This window comes from Bufo bufo, chromosome 2 (assembly GCF_905171765.1).
Source record: "Bufo bufo chromosome 2, aBufBuf1.1, whole genome shotgun sequence".
In the NCBI taxonomy this organism is placed as follows: domain Eukaryota; kingdom Metazoa; phylum Chordata; class Amphibia; order Anura; family Bufonidae; genus Bufo; species Bufo bufo.
Window position 1 is genome coordinate 328,469,123 of NC_053390.1, and position 25,369 is coordinate 328,494,491.

At 46.5% G+C, this 25,369-nt stretch overlaps 1 protein-coding gene across 2 annotated transcripts in view; it reads left to right on the plus strand.

Annotated features, from left to right (window-relative positions):
* Window positions 1–300: 300 nt before the first annotated feature.
* GOLM1 (golgi membrane protein 1) overlaps window positions 301–25,369 on the plus strand; it is a 61,299-nt gene continuing 36,230 nt past the window's right edge. The window contains exons 1-2 of one of the 2 annotated variants that reach the window (XM_040417009.1): window positions 301–551; window positions 19,322–19,471. In XM_040417009.1, the coding sequence (XP_040272943.1) occupies window positions 19,346–19,471 (126 nt within the window). In that variant the 5' untranslated portion in view covers window positions 301–551; window positions 19,322–19,345. The remainder of the gene's footprint in view (window positions 552–19,321; window positions 19,472–25,369) is intronic. The other variant, XM_040417006.1, reaches the window with a different exon arrangement.

Below are 25,369 nucleotides of genomic sequence, written 5' to 3' on the forward strand. Positions count from 1 at the left end.
GCGGAATATACTGCTACTATACTGTCTACAGGTGACGTCTCATGTAGTAGAGCTATACCTTATTATTCTCAATAAGAGGGGGAAACTATAAAACCTGAACAGAAGTCCCACAAACTAGCCCTTCGCTAGCTGAGTTCAGTGCGTTTTTGGTGCGGCTTTCCTGCGGTGGACACCTTGACCAGACCCTCCCAGGCTCCAGTCATCACACAGTCGGCCGGTAGAGGGCGCACTATTGTGTCCACGTAGAACTTCATCCTGTATGACCATATAGTCCACACACAAGTTGTGTGACTGAACCGTCACTCCCGAGTCCCTGCTTCCTCCAAGCCCCCTCTGACGTGTCTGCCCCTCAGCATGACCCCGTACCTGAACACGTACCTACTGACCTGCCCCTCGCCTTTACTTCCTCTTCCTCCCCGCCCTTTCTCTGGCTGGGTGACTGCTGGTTGCCAGGCAACGCCTTGAAGTAAGGAGTCCCGGTCGGCGCACAGTCCTGGGGCAGAGTTCCACGTTTACATTGGTGTCGTCGCTGAGAGAGTCGCCGGCCGGAGGTGAGTGCCCCGCCGTACACAAGTGAGTGGGCGGCCTGTGTCAGATGTGGGACCCCCCGCGGGTGTCATGTAGACTATGTGCTCTTGTTCCCTGTTATCAGCCACTTCAGTGGTGGGATTGCTGATAAGTATCACCCTCCTATGATCTGTAGGTCACCTACATGGTGAATGGCGGCCCTTTATCCTGGGTGATGGGGTAACCGGCAGTGGCCATATCTGTGAGGAACATGGGGCTGGTATCTACTGATGTCACACTATATGGCAGGGAAATGGTTAACGTGTTCACAGTCCCACCACCTCCATGGAGCCCCTTCTGCTGACCTGAGCTATGTCACCCAGTCAGTGGATCTGTGGTCCGGAGAGGACATACCCTTCTTAACCCCTCATTGTGGGGAGACACGACTATTGAAGTCTATGGAACTGTGAAAACCACTGACAGACCTTGGCTGGCCTCCATGTCCCGTCTCTTTCACAGATGAAGCAGTGTCCGCCTCGTCATGGACGCTATCCCTGACACAGACATGCGAATGAGGCCTTAGATGCACTAAAAGTTGTCAGCCGCTATTTGTACAGGGGGGTGGTCAGAGAGACAAAGTAGTGACCATGGGGGGCAGACATCTTATGGACTGAGAGGTTTTCCAAGATTATTCTTACCTCCTCAGGATAGGTCATCAGTATCTGATCCGTGGGGGTCTGACCCCCGCCGATCAGCTGTGTGAGATGGCATTGGGCACTCGCAGTAGCGCCGCCGCCTTCTTGCAGCTCACCAAGCATATGTATAGCGGCTGTGCTTAGTATGGCGATCCGCTGCTTTCAATTCTATGAGCCTCAGCTGCTCCTAGGCCGAGAGATGCCACATTCATCGGTGCCTTCGCCCCCAGCTGATTGGTGGGGTCCCTGGTGTCGGACCCTCCCCATGACTTACTGATGACTAGGGGTGAGCGAATGGACTTCGGATGAAACATCTGAAGTCGATTCGCATAAAACTTCATCCTAATACTGTACGGAGCAGGAGCTCCGTACAGTATTAGAATGTATTGGCTCTCATGAGCCGAAGGTATTGCTTCGCAAAGTCTTGCGAGACTTTGCGTAATAACTTCATAAATTAATTTGTACTGTAAAAAAAACCATTTCCCGAATTCAGGTTCGGTTCGAAGTGGTACCTTGGAACCGAACCCGAGTTCGGGAAATGGCCAAAATATATTCACAGCGAAGGGGCAGGGGGCGTGGGTATCTTTACTTGAAGCAAGGAGGCCGTCGCCCCCTTGACTTCAAGCATGACTAGAGAAGCGCGCCGGCAGGGGATAAAAGAACGTTTTCTGAGCTTAAGCCACATCGGCCTTCAGGAAGAAAATGATCGTCGGAAACAATCTGCTGGCTGCTGTCAGGTACTGCTGGCGGCTTGGGATGGTTTTTGGAGGTGACAGGTTCCCTTTAAAGGTTGTTGTTTGAGATGGCCAAGGGCAGGAATGTGTTAAAATAATAAAAGGTCCTGTGCTCATTTCAAGCCCTGCACTGCCGCCTGCCACTCGCTGCAGCCACCTAATCAAAGCCGTTGTGGAGCTGAGGGGGGTTGACCCAGTAAGTTTAACGTCTTTTGTTATTTTCACACCGCCTTAGGCCATTTTGATTTACTATGACATTGTCCTCTCTGGGCAGCATCTTCTCGGGCTACATTCACACGACATGTTTTAAGAACAATGGAGTTATTAGGGTACTTTCACACTAGCGTTTTTCTTTTCCGGCGCTGAGTTCCGTCCTAGGGGCTCAAATCCGGAAAAGAACTGATCAGTTTTATCCTAATGCATTCTGAATGGAGAGTAAGGGCTCTTTCACACTTGCGTTATTGTCTTCCGGCATAGAGTTCCGTCGTCGGGACTCTATGCCGGAAGAATACTGATCAGGATTATCCTAATGCATTCTGAATGGAGAGTAATCCGTTCAGGATGCATCAGGATGTCTTCAGTTCCGGTACGGAACGTTTTTTGGCCGGAGAAAATACCGCAGCATGCTGCGCTTTTTGCTCCGGCCAAAAATCCTGAAGACTTGCCGCAAGGCCGGATCCGGGATCAATGCCCATTGAAAGGCATTGATCCGGATCCGGCCTTAAGCTAAACGTCGTTTCGGCGCATTGCCGGACCCGACGTTTAGCTTTTTCTGAATAGTTACCATGGCTACCGGGACGCTAAAGTCCTGACAGCCATGGTAAGTGTAGCGGGGAGCAGGGGAGCAGCATACTTACCGTCCGTGCGGCTCCCCGGGCGCTCCAGAGTGACGTCAGGGCGCCCCAAGCGCATGGATCACGTGATCACATGGATCACGTCATCCATGCGCATGGGGCGCTCTGACGTCATTCTGGAGCGCCCGGGGAGCCGCACGGACTGTAAGTATACTGCTCCCCCGCTCCCCGCTCCTACTATGGCAACCAGGACTTTAATAGCGTCCTGGGTGCCATAGTAACGCTGAACGCATTTGGAAGACGGTTCCGTCTTCAAATGCTTTCAGTACACTTGCGTTGTTACGGATCCGGCAGGCACCTCCGGCAACGGAAGTGCATGCCGGATCCCAACAACGCAAGTGTGAAAGAGGCCTTATCCGTTCAGGATGCATCAGGATGTCTTCAGTTCAGTCTTTTTGACTGATCAGGCTTTTCAGAAAAACATAGCATGCTGTATTTTTACCTTCGGCCAAAAATCCTGAACACTTTGACTGAACGCCGGATCCGGTCTTTTTCCCATTGACTTGCATTAACGGCAGATCCGGCGCTGTGTGTTCAGTCAAACCGGATCCGGCTTTTGCATGTTAAACCCGAAAAATGTGAAAAAAAAGTTAAAGTCCATAAATGGCGGATCCGTTTTTTCCAATGCATTTTTTCATTGTGATCAAAATCTTGATCAGGATTCAAATGTAATCAGTTTTTACACGTTTTTCCGGATCCGGCGGGCAGTTCCGGTGTCGGAATTGAACGCCGGATTAAAACAACGCTAGTGTGAAAGTAGCCTTATTGACACAGCAGTTTTTATTTATTTTTAATGGCCAGTGAATAACGGACAGACTGGTTCTATCCTGTTTGTTTTCACTGACCGCTCCATTACAATTGAAGGGACTGTTTATAACTTCTGTTTCTCAGAAAGGCATCGGTTAAAAAAACAAAAACCTTCTTTTTTTTTTTTTTTAACGGACGTTGTGTGAACATAGCCTTAGAATGAATTTCCAAAATGACACAGTGTGATACCTTGTTGAGCCAGAGACACTCATTTCCTCCATAGGGTTGTCACGATGCCAAAATTTTGATTTCAATACCATAAAAAAGTATTGCGATACTCTATTCTGTTCAATACCACGCGAAAAAAATTAAGCACCAAAAAAGCAGCATGCATTCTGCATTTTATGGAACGTCCGGCCCATAATAGAACAGTCCTATCCTATTTTTAAATATATTTTTTATTTTTTTGGGGGGGGGGATAAGGTGACTAATGGCGAATTGCTCGGTTTTTATTTATATACTTTTTTTCTATTACGGCATTCACCGCTTAGGAGATTTTTATTTATTTTTTATATTTTAATAGTTAGATTTTTCGGATGTGGCGATATGTAATATATTTAAAGGGCTTCTGTCACCCCACTAAACTCTTTTTTTTTTTTTGGGTACTTATAATCCCTATACTGCGATATATCTATACATTATGTTATTAATCATTTTCGTTCAGTAGATAATGCAAAAAACGTACTTTTATAATATGCAAATTACCTGTCTACCAGCAAGTAGGGCGTCTACTTGCTGGTACCAGCCGCAAAAAAACGCCCCCTCGTCCTGTTGATTGACAGGGCCAGCAGCGATCTCCTCCTCCGGCTGGCTATGTCTGCATTTCCAAACTCGCGCGCCTATCTTGATTCGGCGCAGGCGCTCTGAGAGAAGGAGGCTCGCCTCCTCAGCACTCCCTCAGTGCGCCTGCGTCGATGACGTCTTCTCTTTCGGTGACGTCATCGGCGCAGGCGCACTGAGGGAGTGCTGAGGAGGCGAGCCTCCTTCTCTCAGAGCGCCTGCGCCGAATCAAGACAGGCGTGCGATTTTTGACTTTACACTCTTGCACACAGCAGCAGGGAGATTACCATGGCAGCCAGGGCTTCAGTAGCGTCCTGGCTGCCATGGTAACCGATCGGAGCCCCGGGATTACACTGCTGGGGCTCCGATCACAACTACCACTGCACCACCAATGAGGAGGGGACCCTCTGGCCACTGCCACCAATTACTTTAATACTGGGGGGGGGGGCGTACTGCGCCACCAAGTGTTAGAATTTATAATACTGGGGAGGGGACGCACTGTGCCACCAATGATTAGAATTTATAATACTGGGGGGGTCCACCGATGAAGATAACTAGCCTTTTAAAACAAATATAGGCGGCGGGTGCTGGCAGCAGAATCGCATACCTGGCCTTTATGCACCTGAGGGGTTAATTGCCGGGGATCGCAGCACCTTGTCATAGAGGTTGGTTGCCAGGTATGTGATTCTGCAGCCGTCACCCGCCGCCTACATTTGTATTAAAAGGTTAGTTATCTTCATCGGTGGCGCAGTGTCCACAGCCCCTCCCCTCCTCCTCTCCTCTCCTCTCATTGGTGGCAGTGGCACAGGGGGAAGGGAGAGAGTTCTTCTCCCCTGAGCTGTTGAGGAGAACATGGTGCGCGCTGAGAGCAGCGTGCGCCATGTTCTGTGATACTAGGCTGCGCAGTAGCTCAGCCTAGTATCGGTAAATGGCAAATCCCGGTATCTAATTGATCCCGGTACAAAAGTATTGATACCCGGGGGAACCCTTGTCCTCTGTCATGAGGCAGTGTGATGTTTATTTTCATGTAAGTGCACACAGGAGCAGCCCCCCAGTACAGCTGAGTTGTGGGCGCACTACAGGTGAAACTCGAAAAATGAGAATATCGTGCAAAGTTCCTTTATTTCAGTAATGCAACTTAAAAGGTGAAACTAACATAAGAGATAGACTGATTACATGCAAAGCGAGATATTTCAAGCCTTTATTTGTTATAATTTGGATGATTATGGCTTACAGCTTATGAAACCCCAAAGTCACAATAGCAGAAAATTAGAATATTGTGAAAAGGTCCAATATTCTAGGCTCAAGGTGTCACACTCTAGTCGGCTAATTAATCCATACCCCCTGAGCAAAGGGTTCCTGAGCCTTAAAATTGTCTCTCAGTCTGGTTCAGTAGGAATCACAATCTTGGGAAAGACTGCTGACCTGGCGGGTGTGCAGAAAGCCATCATTGACACTCTCCATAAGGAGGGAAAGCCTCAAAAGGTAATTGCAAAAGAAGTTGGATGTTCCCAAAGTGCTGTATCAAAGCACATTAATAGAAAGTTATGTTGAAGGGACAAGTGTGGAAGAAAAAGGTGCACAAGCAGCAGGGATGACCACAGCCTGGAGAGGATTGTCAGGAAAAGGCCATTCAAAAGTGTTGGGGACTTTCACAAGGAGTGGACTGAGGCTGGAGTTAGTGCATCAAGAGCCACCACACACAAACGGATCCTGGACATGGGCTTCAAATGTCGCATTCCTCTTGTCAAGCCTCTCTTGAACAACAAACAACGTCAGAAGTGTCTTAGGCTACTTTCACACTAGCGTTCAGGGCTCCACTTGTGAGCTCCGTTTGAAGGCTCTCACAAGCGGCCCCGAACGGATCCGTCCAGCCCTAATGCATTCTGAGTGGACGCGGATCCGCTCAGAATGCATCAGTCTGGCTCCGTTTGTCCTCCGCTCAGCAGGCGGACACCTGAACGCAGCTTGCAGCGTTCGGGTGTCCGCCTGGCCGTGCGGAGGCAAACGGATCCGTCCACACTTACAATGTAAGTCAATGGGGACGGATCCGTTTGAAGTTGACACAATATGGCTCAATTTTCAAATGGATCCGTCCCCCATTGACTTTCAATGTAAAGTCAAAACGGATCCGTTTGCATTATCATGAACAAAAAAAAATATTTTTTTATTTTTTTTTGTTTGTTCATGGTAATGCAAACGGATCCGTTCTGAACGGATCTAAGCGTTTGCATTATAGGTGCGGATCCGTCTGTGCAGATACCAGACGGATCCGCACCTAACGCAGGTGTGAAAGTAGCCTTAGTTGGGCTAAAGAAAAAAGAACTGGTCTGTTGCTCGTGGTCCAAAGTCCTCTTTTCTGATGAGAGCAACTTTTGCATCTCATTTGGAAACCAAGGACCCAGAGTCTGGAGTAAGAATGGAGAGGCACACAATGCAAGATGCTTGAAGTCTACTGTGAAGTTTCCACAGTCTGTGTTGATTTGGGGAGCCCTGTCATCTGCTGGGGTTGGTCCACTGTGCTTCATTAAGTCCAGAGTCAACGCAGCCGTCTACCAGGAGATTTTGGAGCACTTCATGCTTCCTTCCACAGACGAGCTTTGAGGAGATGGTGACTTCCTTTTCCAGCAGGACTTGGCACCTGCCCACACTGCCAAAAGTACCAAAACCTGGTTCAATGACCATGGGATTACTGTGCTTGATTGGCCAGCAAACTCGCCTGACCTGAGCCCCATAGAGAATCTATAGGGCAAGGATGGCCAACGTGCGGCTCTCCAGCTGTTGCAGAACTACAGCTCCCAGTATGCCCAGTCTGCCTACAGCAGGGCATGGTGGGAGTTGTAGTTTTACAACAGTTGGAGAGCCGCAGTTTGGCCAGCCCTGCTATAGGGCATTGCCAAGAGAAAGATGAGACATGAGACTGAACAATGCAGAAGAACTGAAGGCTGGTCTTCCATAACGCCTCAGCAGTGCCATAGGCTGATAGCATCCATGCCACGCCGCATTGAGGGGCCCAAACCAAGTACTGAACATATGCATGATTATACTTTTCAGAGGTCCTACATTTTTCTATTTAACATCCTTTTTTTTTTTTTATTGATTTCATGTAATATTCTAATTTTATGCAATTGTGACTTTAGGGTTTTCATAAGCTGTAAGCCATAATCATCCAAATTATACCAAATAAAGGCTTGAAATATCTCGCTTTGCATGTAATGAGTCTATCTCATATGTTAGTTTCACCTTTTAAGTTGCATTACTGAAATAAATTAACTTTGCACAATATTCAAATTTTTCGAGTTTCAACTGTATGTAGAGGGTAAGGCGACTCCTGCATTCTTGTGGCATCTAAGAAGGCAGTCTGACTGGTTGGCTCAGAGCTGTAAATGTGGCATTGTGCTGTCAAACCGCATTCCTGGCAGGTAACAATAAATTGCATTTCTAAAACCCAGACCTGCTTAACTGCTTTCATTCTTTTCATTGTATCGTCCTTTATCTCTGATCTCTTATTGCACTCCATCCGAATTACTAGTGAGTGTTACTTTGACCTCCATATCTCCTATTGTCCGGGCCCACTGAAGCCCAAAAACTGCAGCCTCTGCTACCCACCTAGAGGCATTTCAAGATTGTTCTTGTAAGAGTTAGTGTTGGACACAATGGGGCAAATTTACTAAGCAAATGGCGCCAGAGTTCTGGCTCAAATTGCGCTACAAAACAAGTGTACATGGTGTGCCTAAAATGCACAAATCTGGTGCACATTTTGTGTCTCACCAGACAACTTTGAAAAGTGTCTGAGAAAGGAAGTATGGCCAAGTGGCATCCTAAAATATGCTAGATTTATTATTTGCATGTATTACAATTGTGGTGCAAAATAGCGGTCCAAAGTCAGCCAACCAAGATGTGGTGTAAGGAAAAGTGACTCAACATGCTCCAAATCCATGACACAGCATTCACCATTGGGATCATTTGGCACCTTTTTTGCCTACCTGGTCATGTATTAACTTTGACCTTCACAGCAGCCTGCCCCTTTAACAGTGAGTTCCACAGCACCCCACCCCCTTGACAGTGACCTTTACAGCACCCGCCCCTTAACACTGACTTTAGGTTACAGTCTCCTTAACTGTGATCTCCACCATTCCCGTCCCCCTTAACAGAGACCGCCACAGCGCCCTCCCCTTTAACAATGACCTCCACAGCAGCCACCCCTTTATTAGTGACCTGCACAGTTACCCGCCCCCTTAACAGTGACCTCTACAGCTCCCCGCCCCTTAACACTGACATCCATAGCGGACCGTTCCCTTAACTATGACCTCCACCGTTCCCTGCCCCCTTAACAGAGACCGCCACAGCGACTTCCCCTTTAACAGTGACTCTTAGTACCCCGCTGCCCCTTTAATAGTGGCCTCCACAGTCCCCTGCTCCCTTAACAGTGACCTTCACAGTGCCCGCCCCTTTAACATTGACCTCCACAGCGGCCTGCCCTCTTAACAGTAACATCCACAGCGCCCTCCCCTTTAACAGTGACCTCCACAGCAGCCACTCCTTTATTAGTGACCTCCACAGTTACCCGCCCCCTTAACAGTGACCTCTACAGCTCCCCGCCCCTTAACACTGACATCCATAGCGGACCGTTCCTTTAACTATAACTTCCACCATTCCCTGCCCCCTTTTAACAGTGACCTCCACAGCAGCCACCCCTTTATTAGTGACCTCCACAGCAGCCACCCCTTTATTAGTGACCTCCACAGCATCCTGTCCCCTTAACAGTGACCTCCACAGCGTCCACCCCTTTATTAGTGACCTCCATAGCAGGGCTGTGGAGTCGGTAGATAAATGCTCCGACTCCTCAGTTTTTGGTACTTCCGACTCCACGACTCCAACTCCTCTGTATTTATTATGTGAGTGTATTTTATACATTCCTTGAAGGAAAGAAAGGCAACATACATGTCATTACCACAGAACTACTGGCTAGGAAGCTGCTGCCTTCTCCTTTGTGTGCTGATCTTCTGCTGAAGATAGGGCAGTGGCAGGATCCAGGAAGGGGCAGGGGAAGGGGCTTTTATTTTAAAACATGATTTCCCTAGTAGAATCCCATAGTCATGTTTAAAGTTTAAGCTAAATCTGAGTTTACAAGTTTTTATAGCCTTAGGCTACTTTCAGACTAGCGTTCGGAGCGGGTCCGTCTGATGTTTCATCAGACTGATCCGCTCCTATAATGCAGACGTTTGCATCCGTTCAGAACGGATCCGTCTGCATTATAACTTAGAAAAATTTCTAAGTGTGAAAGTAGCCTGAGCGGATCCGTTCAGACTTTACATTGAAAGTCAATGGGGACGGATCCGTTTGAGCCATATAGTGTCATCTTCAAACGGATCCGTCCCCATTGACTTACATTGTAAGTCTGGACGGATCCGCTTGCCTCCGCACGGCCAGGCGGACACCCGAACGCTGCAAGCAGCGTTCAGGTGTCCGCTCGCTGAGCGGAGCGGAGGCTGAGCGCTGGCAGGCGGATGCATTCTCAGTGGATCCGCCTCCACTGAGAATGCATTAGGGCCAGACGGATGCGTTCAGGGCCGCTTGTGAGCCCCTTCAAACGGAACTCACGAGCGGACACCCGAACGCAGGTGTGAAAGTAGCCTTAGCTGAATGACAGCAGTTTTTCAAATGGTTTACAGCTTCAGTCTTGAGCTATTGACTCTCCATTCCCGTCACTTATACAAGTCTCTAGTCCTGCAAAAAACATATTTACTTAATCAGTTATCAGTGAGAGGCTAGGTTAACCATGGGCGATGCGTTCCCTGTAACAGCGGAACACAACACAATGGAAAGTATAAGTATTGCCGCTCCTTAACTGTGCGTTGCGTGCCATATAGTGAAGCATATGAAAAGCATGCTTCTTCATGGTCACTTAACGTGTTCGTTTTGCGGTAATGTGACGCACTGCATGCATTGGCCTTTATTCTTACAGTAGAGAAGTACCGTATTTTTCGCGAAAGTGGGGGAAAAATAGCAGTGCGTCTTATTGGGCGAATGCTGCGACCGTCCGGTTAATAGGCTGAGAGGGAGGAGGGGCTGGGGGCCCGTGCAGTCACTGTATTCTACTACACCGGGCCCCGCTCACTGTAGTATACGGTAATCATATCTAACTTGTGGGTATTGTTAAAGTTTTCCAATCATCTTAAATCTAGCGCTGTACTACTTACTACTAACTTCTTGGCAGTCAGGAGGCCGGGTGGGCGCTCGAAGCGTAGCTCACTACGTCACGCGCCTGCTCCGCCAACTTTATGAATGAAGCAGGCATCGGGCCTCGCTGCCATTACAGAAACAGATTCCGGCCCCCATTCACTACACAGGGACACTGTTATGGGGGGGATCTGTGGATGACACATAAGATAAGATGCTATATATGTGTCATCCACAGATGCCCCCATAACAGTGCAATCCACAGATGCCCCCATAACAGTGCAATCCACAGATGCCCCCATAACAGTGCCATCCACAGATGCCCCCATAACAGTGCCATCCACAGACCACCATTAGTTCAAAAGCACACCTTTTGGTTAAAAAAAAAATTTCTTATTATTTTCCTCCTCAAAAACCTAGGTGCGTCTTATGGGCAGGTGCGTCTTATAGGGAGAAAAATACGGTAATTAATTATAACTTTTTGTGAATCGGGACATTTAAACTTGCTTTTTTTTATTTTTTATTCCAATTTAAATCTAGTAGGAGTCGGCAAATTTTTTGCCGACTCCAGGTACCCAAAATTGCCTCTGACTCCTCGACTCCGACTCCATAGTACCCCGTCTCCTTAACAGTGATTCCCACAACACCCCGCCCCATAACAGTGGTCTCTACAGCAATCTGCCCCTTAATACTGACTTCCATAGCGGACAGTCCCCTTAATTGTGACCTCCACAGCAGCCTGCCCCTAGGGTGGCTAGAGGTCCGGTTTTAGGCAGGACAGTCCAGCTTTCAGAATCCCTGTCCTCCGTCCGGCGCAGGGCCTGGATGGACACAGGGATGTCTTTTTGAACAGCTCGCTCTCAGACAGCAGCACTTTACTGTCTGAGCGTGAGCTGCAGGGAGAAAGTCACCCTCCCTCCCACCCCTGCAGCTGACAGAAGTTGATTTTTGCCTTCATTTTTTCAATCCCGGTCGGCTGCCTGGGCTCCTTTCTGCAAGAATGACGCCCCTCTGGGAACCTTACTGGCTCATTTAATCCTGACTGTCATGGGATCCCAAACAGCACCTGGGTCCATAGCTAAAGAAGAACCAGTTCCAGTCAGTAGTAGTTCAGGTCTCTCATTCACAACACAACTGTAAACCATGCCAATGGTGGCTGTCAATGGCAGGACACGTAATGGGGCGTCATGACCCACATTTCCTTCTACAAAGCGCCTTCAAATGGTCCAGGCTGAGACAGGGGTCTGTAATGAAGGTGCCACTTGTGTCTGGATGGTAGACAACTAAACTGTGGGAGATGCTTGTGCTTGTCTGCGGATCAAGTGATCCTGTCTACTGATGGTTTGTCTCGTCTGTCCGGAGCCTGTTCGCTGTGTATGAGTGCCCTCACAGAACCACTGCTTCCAACACCTTCTAACAGATAGCTCAGAGCGCCTTAGATGGTGAGCACTTCATCGAAACAACCATCCTGCTTCTCTCAGTCCAGTGATGTGCGCCTCTAAAAGTCTGTTAAATGGGCATAATGTCTTGAGACATGTCTTGCAGTCAACTATCTCTCACCAAGAGGTACCCTACCCAAAAGTAGCCTCTGAGAGCCTTTTTTTTTTTAGAGCATTGGGGAAGCCCTTTTACTCCCTAGTGTCTAATCGGACCACACTAATAATCATTTACTTATCTTGCTGAGACATAACTGCATACTGAGTTTGACATTTCTATCTGGGTGCATTTTTTATTTCTTTTGTCAGTGTATGTAATTGAAATGGAGACCTGAGTTGATGGTTTGGATAGTACTCTATTTAGTTGTCCCAGATGCATGCCATCTATTAGGACAAGCACGTATATAGGTATGGCATGCGCATACCTGAAGCTTCAGCTTCGATGTCATTTTGACATACCCTTTACACTTCTGATTACATTATACAAATATTTGAAGCTGTACACGTTTGCACCTATGTTCATATGTAGCATGTCGATTTGCACTTTTGAGAAAGTACATATAACATTACCTGTCGACAGGTTCACACAACAGGAAATATGTATTTGACACAGAAATCCAAGGCTGACCACAAATGATCCCTGTCCATGGGGCTAATCCATGTGCGGACAACCATACACGTTAGCTGTTGGACAAAACCGATTTCTTGACTGTGCGCACGTGTTTGTCTGCGGTCAGAGGGTTATAAGCTGTTATCGGACACCTTTGGCAGCAGCTTATCTTCCACGGGTAACAAGCATCCATTCCTGGTTTTTACCATTGGGGAACTGTTGGCCGGCCTCAATACGTATGAGATAATTGGCTGTTCAGTTACTTTGGGTAAGTGCCACCCAACATAGTATAGCTATAATCCATACACACAAGCACATACAAAAACAGTCAATGCAGGCACCACATGAGTGAAACAGTTGTGTAAAATGACAGAGTGTCTAAATCCCGTTGTATCTATCCACCGTCACATTAATAGACAACAATTTATCATATATTAAAGGGGTTATCCGGTTTCTAGATATTGATGACCTACTCTGGAGATAGGTCTTCAATATCTAGACAAAGGAGAACTCCCTTTAAAAGGATTGTTCATGTCTGGGGTCCTTTTCTGTAGACCCACTAGTGTGGTTGAACCTACTGTGTGAGTCATACATATTACCTGATGCCCACAACTAGGATCTGGCTCCACCACTCCCCCTAGGGCATCACACATCTTGGTTTCGCCTCGTGTCAACATCTGGTTTGACATGGGTCACATGGCCACTGCAGCCAGTCATTGGCTGCAGCAGTCGTGTAACCCGTGTGAAACTAAATGTTGACGTGGGGAGACCCAAGACCTGCAGCGCCCGAGGAGGGGCAATGGCGCCATATCCCAGGCCAGAAAAGATATAGGTTAGTGAAACCACTGGTCACTCACAGACCCTTTTGCTTCATCATATGGCTGCACCCAGGGACTTTTCTCCATTGGGTCCATACGTAGGAACACATATGGACAATGTACAGTGTATAGGATCTTGTTCTCACTTGGTGCCATGATGTAACCAGCTTATCTTTGGCTGATTGTCCGAGGTGTGCTTTGCCTAACACTATGTGTCCCACACCCTGTAAAGATCAAAGACACGTATGCAAGGACATATTTCAGGTGTGACGTGTTACCAGTTTATCGATGACTAGTTTAAGTATAGAACCCCAGGGCAATCCGGTAAAGCTCACATGGGTAGGCGGCTATCCCTCTACAGATGCCTTGAACTGGCTCTACATGGAAGGGTAATATTAGCTTTGGGCACAGTTTGGCCGATCTTCTGTTCCTCCCAGGAGATAAGGAGTCTGACAGCAGCTCCTCATTCCCTATGGAAATAAATATGTGGTTGCAGAGTCTGTCACTCAGTGTGATCAGTTACTGGCTTAAAACTGGAGAGAATGCAGACGACCATATATTGTATCCGTGTCCGACCTATATTTTTTTGCAGATTGCATATGGACCCATTCACTTCTATCAGTCTGCAAAAAACGGACAGCACACCTATCTGCATCCCTCTGTCCATTTTGCAAATTTTAGAACATGTCCTGTTGTCCATTTTGCAGACAAGAATAGCCATTTCTATTAATGGGACAGAGAAAAATGAGGAGTGCACACAAAAGTTGTCCGTATTTTTCTGGTCTGTGGTTGGTGGACTGAAATACAGACGCAATCCTGTACATGAGGCATAGACTTAGACTAGTCAGTGTAAAAATGGCAGATTTATCACAGTAGCTGATGCCCAATGAAAAATTTTCTACCACCTATCATTAGTTGGCTTACTTTAGGCCAGAGTGTTGCCAGATGCATTGAAAAATGGGCCTGAAATAGGGTTGTTTCGATACCAAAATTTAGATTCGGTTTCGATACCATAAAAAAGTATTGCGATATTCGATACCACGCAAAAAAAAAAACGTAAAAAAAAGCTGCGTGCATTCTGCATTTTATGGAACATCCGGCCCATAATCGAACAGAACTATCCTATTTTTTGGGGGGACAAGGTGACTAAAAAAAAAATTCGAATCGCGCTGTTTTTCTTTTACAACGTTCACCGCATAGGAGATTTTTTAAATATTTTAATAGTTTGGACTCTTCGGATGTAGCGATATGTAATATGTTTATTTATTGTTTATATATTTTATATGTAAAATTGGGAAAGGGGGTGATTTATACTTAATATTTTGATGTGGTGTGTTTTTTTTTATTTTTTATTTTATTTATTTTTTTACTTTTTATTTAATAACTATTTTCCCCCCTTAGGGCCAGAACCTGGGATCTTTTAATCCCTTGGTCCTATTCACCCTGATAGAGCTCTCAGGGTGAATAGGACTTAAAGGGCTTCTGTCACCCCACTAAACATTTTTTTTTTGGTTACTTATAATCCCTATACTGCGATTTATCCATACATACTGTAATTAATCATTTTGGTTCAGCAGATTATGTTAAAAACGTACTTTTAAAATATGCAAATTACCTTGCTACCAGCAAGTAGGGCGGCTACTCGCTGGTAGCAGCTGCATCCTCCTATCCTAAAAACACCCCCTCCGCATGTTGATTGACAGGGCCAGCGGACGGGATCTCTCTCTGCTGGCCCTGTTTGCATTCAAAATCTGGCGCCTGCGCCGTACCTGTCTTCGGTCGGCGCAGGCTCACTGAGAGGCGGACGCTCCCTCGGCCGCTCCATCCTCAATGCGTTTGCGCGGATGACGTCACATCTACACCCGGCGCAGGCGCATTGAGAAGGGGGGACGCTCGCTCAGTCGCTCCTTCCTCAATGCGCCTGCGCCGGGTGTAGATGTGACGTCATCGGCGCAGGTGCATTGAGGATGGAGCGACTGAGCGAGCGTCCTCCTCTCAGTGCGCCTGCGCCGACCGAAGACAGGTACGGCGCAGGCGCCAGATTTTGAATGCAAACAGGGCCAGCAGAGAAAGATCCCGTCCGCTGGCCCTGTCAATCAACATGCGGAGGGGGCGTCTTTAGGATAGGAGGATGCGGCTGCTACCAGCAAGTAGCCGCCCTACTTGCTGGTAGCAAGGTAATTTGCATATTTTAAAAGTACGTTTTTAACATAATATGCTGAACCAAAATGATTAATTACAGTATGTATGCATAAATCGCAGTATAGGGATTAAAAGTAACCAAATAAAAAAAATAAGAGTTTAGTGGGGTAACACTCTCCCTGCTGCCCTGTGCATAGTACACAACAGCAGGGAGATTACCATGGCAGCCAGCTTCAGTAGCATTCTGGCTGCCATGGTAACCGATCGGAGCTGGGATTACACTGCTGGGGCTCCGATCAGAAGCTGTCACTGCATCACCAATGAGAGGAGGTAAGGGGACTCTGTGACCACTGCAACCAATGATTTTAATACTGGGGGGTGGGGGGGGGGGGGCACACTGCGCCACCAATGACTTAATACTGGTGGGGGGGCGCACTGCGCCACCACCAGTGATAATTAACATTTAATACAAATACAGCCGGCAGCAGAAACACATTGCCGGCACCCGACCTCTATGACAGGGAGCTGCGATCAGCGGCAGTTAACCCCCTCAGGTGCGGAACCTGAGGGGTTAATTGCCACGGACGCAGCGCCCTGTCAGAGGTCGGATGTCGGCAATGTGTTTCTGCCGCCTGTATTTGTAATGTATTAAACGTTAGTTATCATTGGTGGCGCAGTGTGCCCTCCCCTCCTCTTCGTTCCCATTGGTGGCAGCGGCACAGGTGGAGGGAGAGACTGCTTCCTTCTCGCCGTGCTGCTGAGGGAACATGGCGCACGCTGAGAGCAGCACGAATCATGTTCTCTGATACTGGGCTGTGCAGTAGCACAGCCTAGTATCGATAAAAGGCAAATCCCGGTATCTTATCGATTGGGTATCGAAAATTCGATATCCGAAACAACCCTAGTCTGAAACACTTAAAAAGTACCTGTCACTTCATGTCTGTTGTAGTAACTACGTGCACTCCCCGTGTAATAGCAATTCTGGAACCTCTATTCTTATGACTCTATGATGTGCCATTCCTTTATTATTCTTGCTAGAAGGTATGAAAGAATTGCTAGCAGTCTGTAATGATGGGGGTTACCAGTTGGGGCTGTGTCTCTGCACAGTGTTACCCTGGCAGCATTGATTGGATAGTGTCAGATTGTGCAGGGACCCCCCCCCCCCCCCTCAAGTGGTAACACCCATCTGGACCATCATTGCAAATTTCTGGTAATTTATTCATAACTTCTAATAGGAATAATAAAGGGCACATTATAGAGTTATAAGAACAGATCCCCCAGGATTGGAATTGCCATGGGGATGCAAGTAGTTACTAAAAACAGACTTGTCAGGTGAGGTTACAGCTCCTTTTTAACAAATGTGGGGTAAAGCAGTATGCCAGTTTCTTGGCGCCAATTTAACCAGAATTGTGGCACATTAATTAGTAAATCTCTCCCAATATGTCTCTTGCATGTTTTGCTGTGGGCTTCTGACGCTGCTTTCTTTATATGTCTCTTGTAATGCATCCATGACCTTTTGTTCATTTCGGCTGGCGCTCCAGAGACTGTACAATAGACTGTGGCCACCTACGTTTCCATGCTGCCTCCTGACAGCACGTAGCTATTCTCTGTTGGTTTAGTCAAAGGCAGTTGCCTGTAAAATACCAGGATGCATTTCCTTCAGTGACTGAATTATGTACTCGCTTGTATACCTCATTTTTAGTTCTATTTGCCAAGTGACCCATTCGATTGTATTACAGTTGTCAGAGTTCCTTTTTTAAAGGGATTGGCCCATTTCACATACATCTGAAGCCAAAAACATGATGTTATGGCTGTGGGCAACAGGGAGAATAGGAGCGGTGATGCTCAACCGGAGAGGGTTCGGGACAGTGACTACAATTTTTTTTAATTTTTTTTTATTATAGCTTCCATGCCAGTCATGCCAAGTTGGAGCTAATTAGCAACACTGTTGGCAGTATGTCTCAATGAGCTTTTGTCGAATCAGTCAAAATGAGAAGGATAATCGTCTGAAATGATGGAAATATCTTGTAGCCATACTTTAGACTTGTTACTGACTAATCCAGAAGTAGGAGCTTTTCCTAGCACATGACTCTGCTTCCATCACATGGACTGTTCTTTGAGAATAAGAAATTCATCTCAAGGCTGTGCCCAATAATTACTGGACGGGTGGTACTATAGGTGGGTCCACAAGTATCTGGTCAGTGGCACAGTTTTGCCAATTCAGCTCCTGTACCACCACCACGATAGATCTGACACAAAGCCATCAATATGTGATTGAAGCGTAGACTTTTAATTCAAGGAGTTTAGCAAACACAGTGCGTTAACCGTTTAGGTATTGCAGCCATTTTCACGGGCTCAAACCGTTCAGTGGTCCAGTCCTCCCTCGGATCGTGATCTTGCAACGCTGATGAGGCTTTTCAAAAGCCAAAAAACCCTTAAGGGTATGTTCACATGGCGGTATGTTGATACAGATGTCGGGACATGGGCAAACAAGAAGATCCAGCACTAGTAGAAATAAAATCCATGGTCATCCATAGAAATCTATCACCTCTTCCGACTGTCAGAAATAGCTTACGCGTTTCAGATATACGTATCCTCATTCATAGCTGTCGGCATGTATTCCATAACAAAATCCATGTCAAAACCTTGTTGTTGTCAATGGGAATCCTTACTGCCCTTTACTGTATATGGCTGAAGATAGTCCGCAACTCGTAAGCCACACACAGATTAGTCCTATTGAATGGGGCTAATCCGTGTGCCAACCCATGGCAGTTTAGACTAGGGGGGGGGGGGGGCATTTTTGGATTTCTGCCATGGGTTGTTCCTCATGACTGAAGCCTTATTCACAAATTTATGTTTTGGTCAGTGATTTCCATCAGTCGTTATGAGCAAAAACCAAGAGTGGAGGCTAGAAGGTATAATGGAAAGGTTTGGATCTGTTCTGTGGTTTTGGCTCACAATCACTGATGTACATCACTGATCAAACACTGAGTGTGTGAACTAGACCGTATATGTATAATTAGTGTGAACATACCCTTAAGCTATATCGCCTGGAGTCTTGTCGTACTTTTGGCAGGGCCACCCATGGGCACTGTCAGGAGAGAGAGCTGTTGGCATACATCTATTTAACGGGGTTGTACAGGTCTTGGCTATAGATGACCAGTCTGGAAGATTGGTCAACAATATCGGATTGATAGTGGTCCTACACACCTAGCACCCCCTCCCCTCCACTGATAAGCTGTTTGCTGTAGCATCGGCATTGGAAATGTAACAGTTGACAGAGACCGAAGCAGAAGGCGCCGTCCACTGTGTAGTGGCCATGCGTGTGTACTGCAGCTCAGCTCCCAATCATTTGTATAGGAGCTGATCTGTAATATGTTGGCACAGCCAGTACACAATGGACCGAGCCTTCTGCTGGACTGCACTGCCTAACATTTAGTTCTTTTCTATTGAGGCCTCCGCTTGGCTACCAAGGAAGTCAAAATGGCTTCTGATGCGTACGTCTACAGTGCTGGGCTTTTTACAGTATACTTGCCTGTCCGGTAAAAAGAATAAAGGCCTGCATTCATCTGGAAACGAAATGTGAATTTGCTGAAAGCTGCTGTCATCACAATGTGAATAACATCTCGATCTCCTGAGTGACCTAGAACAAGTCCAACAACCTGTTCTTGTCAGTTTAGTGGTTTTTTTTTTTTTTTGCCTTTTATGATGCGATCGTGTATGTGGTTGATGAACTGGTTTCAATTTCCCTGCAGGTTTGAGCAGCCGAACTTCATATTATGGGATTGGGGAGTGGTCGCAGAGCAATGAAGTCTCCTCCGCTTCTGATCGCTGTGCTCCTAGCGTGCGTGTTTGTCCTGGGAATAAACTACTGGATTACAAGCACCCGATGTGTGGAATTACAGGTAGGATGCTTTCTCGTTTCGTATATACATATTTTTTTATTTATTTATCTTTTTCTGTGCAAACTATAGTCTCTTTGTCTGTCATCTGGCCTTGGCAAATGCATAGTGCATGCAATAAACACAAGATATCCTGTTCTGTAGAGCCGCTCGCTTCTGCTGCCAGCAGATGATGTGGCATCTGTGCTATTCGTGCAGCTTTCTGGATTTCCGTCTCAGTAGCTACAAGCAAACACTGGACATTGTACATGGAGAGCTCTACAGCAACAGACTGACTAAGCAGACAGCTTACTTGTTCAGCATCACATTATAGCTATGTGCCCTTATTAGTGGATTTAGCTCTCATAAGATTGCATGCGAAGGATACAGATGGAGCAAGCAACCTGCTGTCAGCAGAACTATGGCTCACAAAGTTGCAAAATAAAAAACCAGGAACATCTCTATTAAAGGGTTGTGCAGTGGGTTAATATTGATGGGTTTAAAAATGTCACTTTTATTAACCACTTCAGCCCCCAGTGCTTAAACACCCTGAAAGACCAGGCCACTTTTTACACTTCTGACCTACACTACTTTCACCGTTTATTGCTCGGTCATGCAACTTACCACCCAAATGAATTTTACCTCCTTTTCTTCTCACTAATAGAGCTTTCATTTGGTGGTATTTCTTTGCTGCTGACATTTTTACTTTTTTTGTTATTAATCGAAATTTAACGATTTTTTGCAAAAAAATGACATTTTTCACTTTCAGTTGTCAAATTTTGCAAAAAAAACTACATCCATATATAAATTTTGCTCTAAATTTATTCTACATGTCTTTGATAAAAAATATTTGGGTAAAGAAAAAATGGTTTGGGTAAAAGTTATAGCGTTTGTGAATTTCCGCTTTTTGAAGCAGCTCTGACTTTCTGAGCACCTGTCATGTTTCCTTAAGTTCTACAATGCCCAGACAGTACAAACACCCCACAAGTGACCCCATTTTGGAAAGAAGACACCCCAAGGTATTCCGTGAGGGGCATGGCGAGTTCCTAGAATTTTTTATTTTTTGTCACAAGTTAGTGGAAAATGATGATTTTTTTTATTTTTATTTTTTTTCCATACAAAGTCTCATATTCCACTAACTTGTGACAAAAAATAAAAACTTCCATGAACTCACTATGCCCATCAGCGAATACCTTGGGGTCTCTTCTTTCCAAAATGGGGTCACTTGTGGGGTAGTTATACTGCCCTGGCATTCTAGGGGCCCAAATGTGTGGTAAGGAGTTTGAAATCAAATTCTGTAAAAAATGACCTGTGAAATCCGAAAGGTGCTCTTTGGAATGTGGGCCCCTTTGCCCACCTAGGCTGCAAAAAAGTGTCACACATCTGGTATCTCCGTACTCAGGAGAAGTTGAGGAATGTGTTTTGGGGTGTCTTTTTACATATACCCATGCTGGGTGAGATAAATATCTTGGTCAAATGCCAACTTTGTATAAAAAAATGGGAAAAGTTGTCTTTTGCCAAGATATTTCTCTCACCCAGCATGGGTATATGTAAAATGACACCCCAAAACACATTCCCCACCTTCTCCTGAGTACGGAGATACCAGATGTGTGACACTTTTTTGCAGCCTAGGTGGGCAAAGGGGCCCATATTCCAAAGAGCACCTTTCGGATTTCACAGGTCATTTTTTACAGAATTTGATTTCAAACTCCTTACTACACATTTGGGCCCCTAGAATGCCAGGGCAGTATAACTACCCCACAAGTGACCCCATTTTGGAAAGAAGACACACCAAGGTATTCCGTGAGGGGCATGGCGAGTTCCTAGAATTTTTTATTTTTTGTCACAAGTTAGTGGAAAATGAGACTTTGTATGAAAAAAAAAAAAAAAAAAAAAAATCATCATTTTCCACTAACTTGTGATAAAAAATTCTAGGAACTTGCCATGCCCCTCACGGAATACCTTGGGGTGTCTTCTTTCCAAAATGGGGTCACTTGTGGGGTAGTTATACTGCCCTGGCATTTTCCAGGGGCCCTAATGTGTGGTAAGTAGGTAAATGACCTGTGAAATCCGAAAGGTGCTCTTTGGAATGTGGGCCCCTTTGCCCACCTAGGCTGCAAAAAAGTGTCACACATCTGGTATCTCCGTACTCAGGAGAAGGTGGGGAATGTGTTTTGGGGTGTCATTTTACATATACCCATGCTGGGTGAGAGAAATATCTTGGCAAAAGACAACTTTTCCCATTTTTTTATACAAAGTTGGCATTTGACCAAGATATTTATCTCACCCAGCATGGGTATATGTAAAAAGACACCCCAAAACACATTCCTCAACTTCTCCTGAGTACGGAGATACCAGATGTGTGACACTTTTTTGCAGCCTAGGTGGGCAAAGGGGCCCAAATTCCTTTTTAGGAGGGCATTTTTAGACATTTGGATACCAGACTTCTTAAAACGCTTTGGGGCCCCTAAAATGCCAGGGCAGTATAAATACCCCACATGTGACCCCATTTTGGAAAGAAGACACCCCAAGGTATTCAATGAGGGGCATGGCGAGTTCATTGAAAAAAAAAAATTTTGGCACAAGTTTGTGGAAATTGATTTTTTTGATTTTGTTCTCACAAAGTCTCCCTTTCCGCTAACTTGGGACAAAAATTTCAATCTTTCATGGACTCAATATGCCCCTCAGTGAATACCTTGGGGTGTCTTCTTTCCAAAATGGTGTTATTTGTGGGGTGTTTGTACTGCCCTGGCATTTGAGGGTCTCCGCAATCATTACATGTATGCCCAGCATTAGGAGTTTCTGCTATTCTCCTTATATTGAGCATACGGGTAATGAGATTTTTTTTTTTTCCGTTCAGCCTCTGGGCTGAAAGAAAAAAATGAACGGCACAGATTTCTTCATTCGCATCGATCAATGTGGATGAAAAAATCTCTGCCAAAAAAAGAAAAAGGAGGGGAAAGGCGTCTGCCAGGACATAGGAGCTCCGCCCAACATCCAGACCCACTTCAGCTCGTATGCCCTGGCAAACCAGATTTCTCCATTCACATCAATCGATGTGGATGAATAAATCATTGCCGGGATTTTTTTTTTTATATATACAAAGTGTTTGCCAAAGTATATGAACACCGCCACCTCCTCAGCTCATATGCCTCGGCAAACGTATCTTTTACTGCAGAGGAGAAATCTCGTCTTGCAGCGCCGCATACACCGACTTGCGTGTAATCTGACAGCAGCGCAATGCTTCTGTCCGAATGCACATCAGTGCTGCAGCTAGTCGATCGGTTGGTCCACCTGAAAGGTAAAAAAAAACAAAACAAAAAAGAAAAAACCAGGCCGCAACGCAATAAATTTATTAACTGTTGAACAGAACATAGAAACTTTTTTTAAACTTTTTTAACTGAACGTTTAACTTTTTTACTTACCGGTATTTTTTTTTTTTGTTTAGTTTTTTTTACCTTTTATAGAACAAACCTCTCCTTCCCCATGGGACAATGTGCAAAGCGCAAATCGCCCAAAGATGTGGCGAAGTATGTTATGCACTTTATCCCAGGTGAAAGGAGAGGTTTGCAGCAGCTGTGAGTGAATGGGCCCTAATAGCCCTGTGTGCCTGTCCTGGTGAGATGTGATCCCTATGCTAGGTGTACCTGTGTGTGGTACTTCCGGAAACACTCTCCATAGCATAGGGCAGGGTGGTCAGCACAGTCAGGACAGAAATAGCGGGTGTCACGCCTTATTCCACTCCTGCTACAGACACGACATCTTTTTCGGGGTGACGGTTGGGTTGAGGTACCAGGAACGACACTGGGGAAATGTCGCTCGTGTAGACGGCTAACTACACTGGTGGATGGGGCCACGGAACCTCCTGGGTAAAGGAGGTTCTCGATTATCTCTTCCTGGAATTTGAGGAAGGATCCTGTTCTCCCAGCCTTACTGTAGAGAACAAAACTATTGTACAGCGCCAATTGAATCAAATATACAGACACCTTCTTATACCAGCGTCTGGTTCTGCGGGAAACTAAATACGGAGACAACATCTGGTCATTGAAGTCCACCCCTCCCATGAGCGCATTATAGTCGTGGACACAGAGGGGCTTTTCAATGACACGGGTTGCTCGCTCAATTTGGATTGTCGTGTCTGCGTGAATGGAGGAGAGCATGTAAACGTCACGCTTGTCTCTCCATTTCACCGCGAGCAGTTCTTCGTTACACAAGGCAGCCCTCTGCCCCCTTGCAAGACGGGTGGTTACAAGCCGTTGGGGGAAGCCCACGCGACTAGTTCGCGCGGTGCCACAGGCGCAAATCCGTTCTAGAAACAAATGCCTAAAGAGGGCCACACTTGTGTAGAAATTGTCCACATAAAGATGGTACCCCTTGCCGAATAAGGGTGACACCAAGTCCCAGACTGTCTTCCCACTGCTCCCCAGGTAGTTAGGGCAACCGACCGGCTCCAGGGTCTGATCTTTTCCCTCATAGATCCGAAATTTGTGGGTATAGCCTGTGGCCCTTTCACAGAGCTTATACAATTTGACCCCATACCGGGCACGCTTGCTTGGGATGTATTGTTTGAAGCCAAGGCGCCCGGTAAAATGTATTAGGGACTCGTCTACGCAGATGTTTTGCTCAGGGGTATACAAATCTGCAAATTTCAGGTTGAAATGGTCTATGAGGGGCCGAATTTTGTGGAGCCGGTCAAAAGCAGGGTGGCCTCTGGGACGGGAGGTGGTGTTGTCGCTAAAATGCAGAAAACGGAGGATGGTCTCAAATCGTGTCCTGGACATAGCAGCAGAGAACATGGGCATGTGATGAATTGGGTGCGTTGACCAATATGACCGCAATTCATGCTTTTTTGTCAGGCCCATGTTGAGGAGAAGGCCCAAAAAAAATTTAAGTTCGGAAACTTGGACTGGTTTCCACCGGAAAGGCCGGGCATAATAGCTTCCCGGGTTTGCGGTTATAAATTGTGTGGCATACTGGTTGGTCTCTGCCAAGAGCTCCGCAGTCAAGAACAGCTCAAAAAATCCCAGGGCCGAACCGATTTAGGCCGTCTCAACCCGAACTCCAGACTGGGCGGTGAAAGGGGGAACTACTGGTGCGGCTGAAGTTGGTGACTGCCAATCAGGGTTTGCCAGCACCTCAGGGACTCTAGGGGCTCTACGGGCCTGTCTGTGCGGTGGCTGCGACGGGGTAACTAGTGCACGTACCAGCTTCAACTGCCCTTCTGGTGCTCGCTACTTCACCAGGTTGTACGGCAGTGCTGGTACTAGGTCCAGGAAGGGTTGCGCTGCTGGTGTATGCCTCACCACGTGATCCGGCAGCGACAGCCCCACTCTGCTGCTCTTGAAGCGGATCCTGCGTAACCTGTGGTCTAGCGACATGGGGCCGGGTACGCCTGGTGCTGCCAGGGACCTCCACCTCCTCGTCCGAACTTTGGGTCAGAGAGCCACTGCTTTCCACAGGTTCATATTCTGACCCGCTAGATTCGTCAGATGAGGGTTCCCACTCCTCATCCGACTGGGTCAGAATCCTGTAGGCCTCTTCAGAAGAATACCCCCTGTTTGACATTTTGGACTACTAAATTTAGGGGTATTCCCTGAGACTACCCAAGAAAAAAAGCAAACCTGACTTACAAAGGGGAGGCTAGCGAAGTACCGGAGGCCGCTGCGGTTGATAAAAAATATCAAAACTGATTTTTTTATCGCCGCAGTGCGTGTAAAATGAATGTGCAGTGATCAAAAAATATATATTTTTTGTCACTGCGGTGGGGCGGGCGTGGGTGAACGCACGTGTGGGCGACCGATCAGGCCTGATCGGGCAAACACTGCGTTTTGGGTGGAGGGCGAACTAAAGTGACACTAATACTATTATAGATCTGACCGTGATCAGTTTTGATCACTTACAGATACTATAAAAGTACAAATG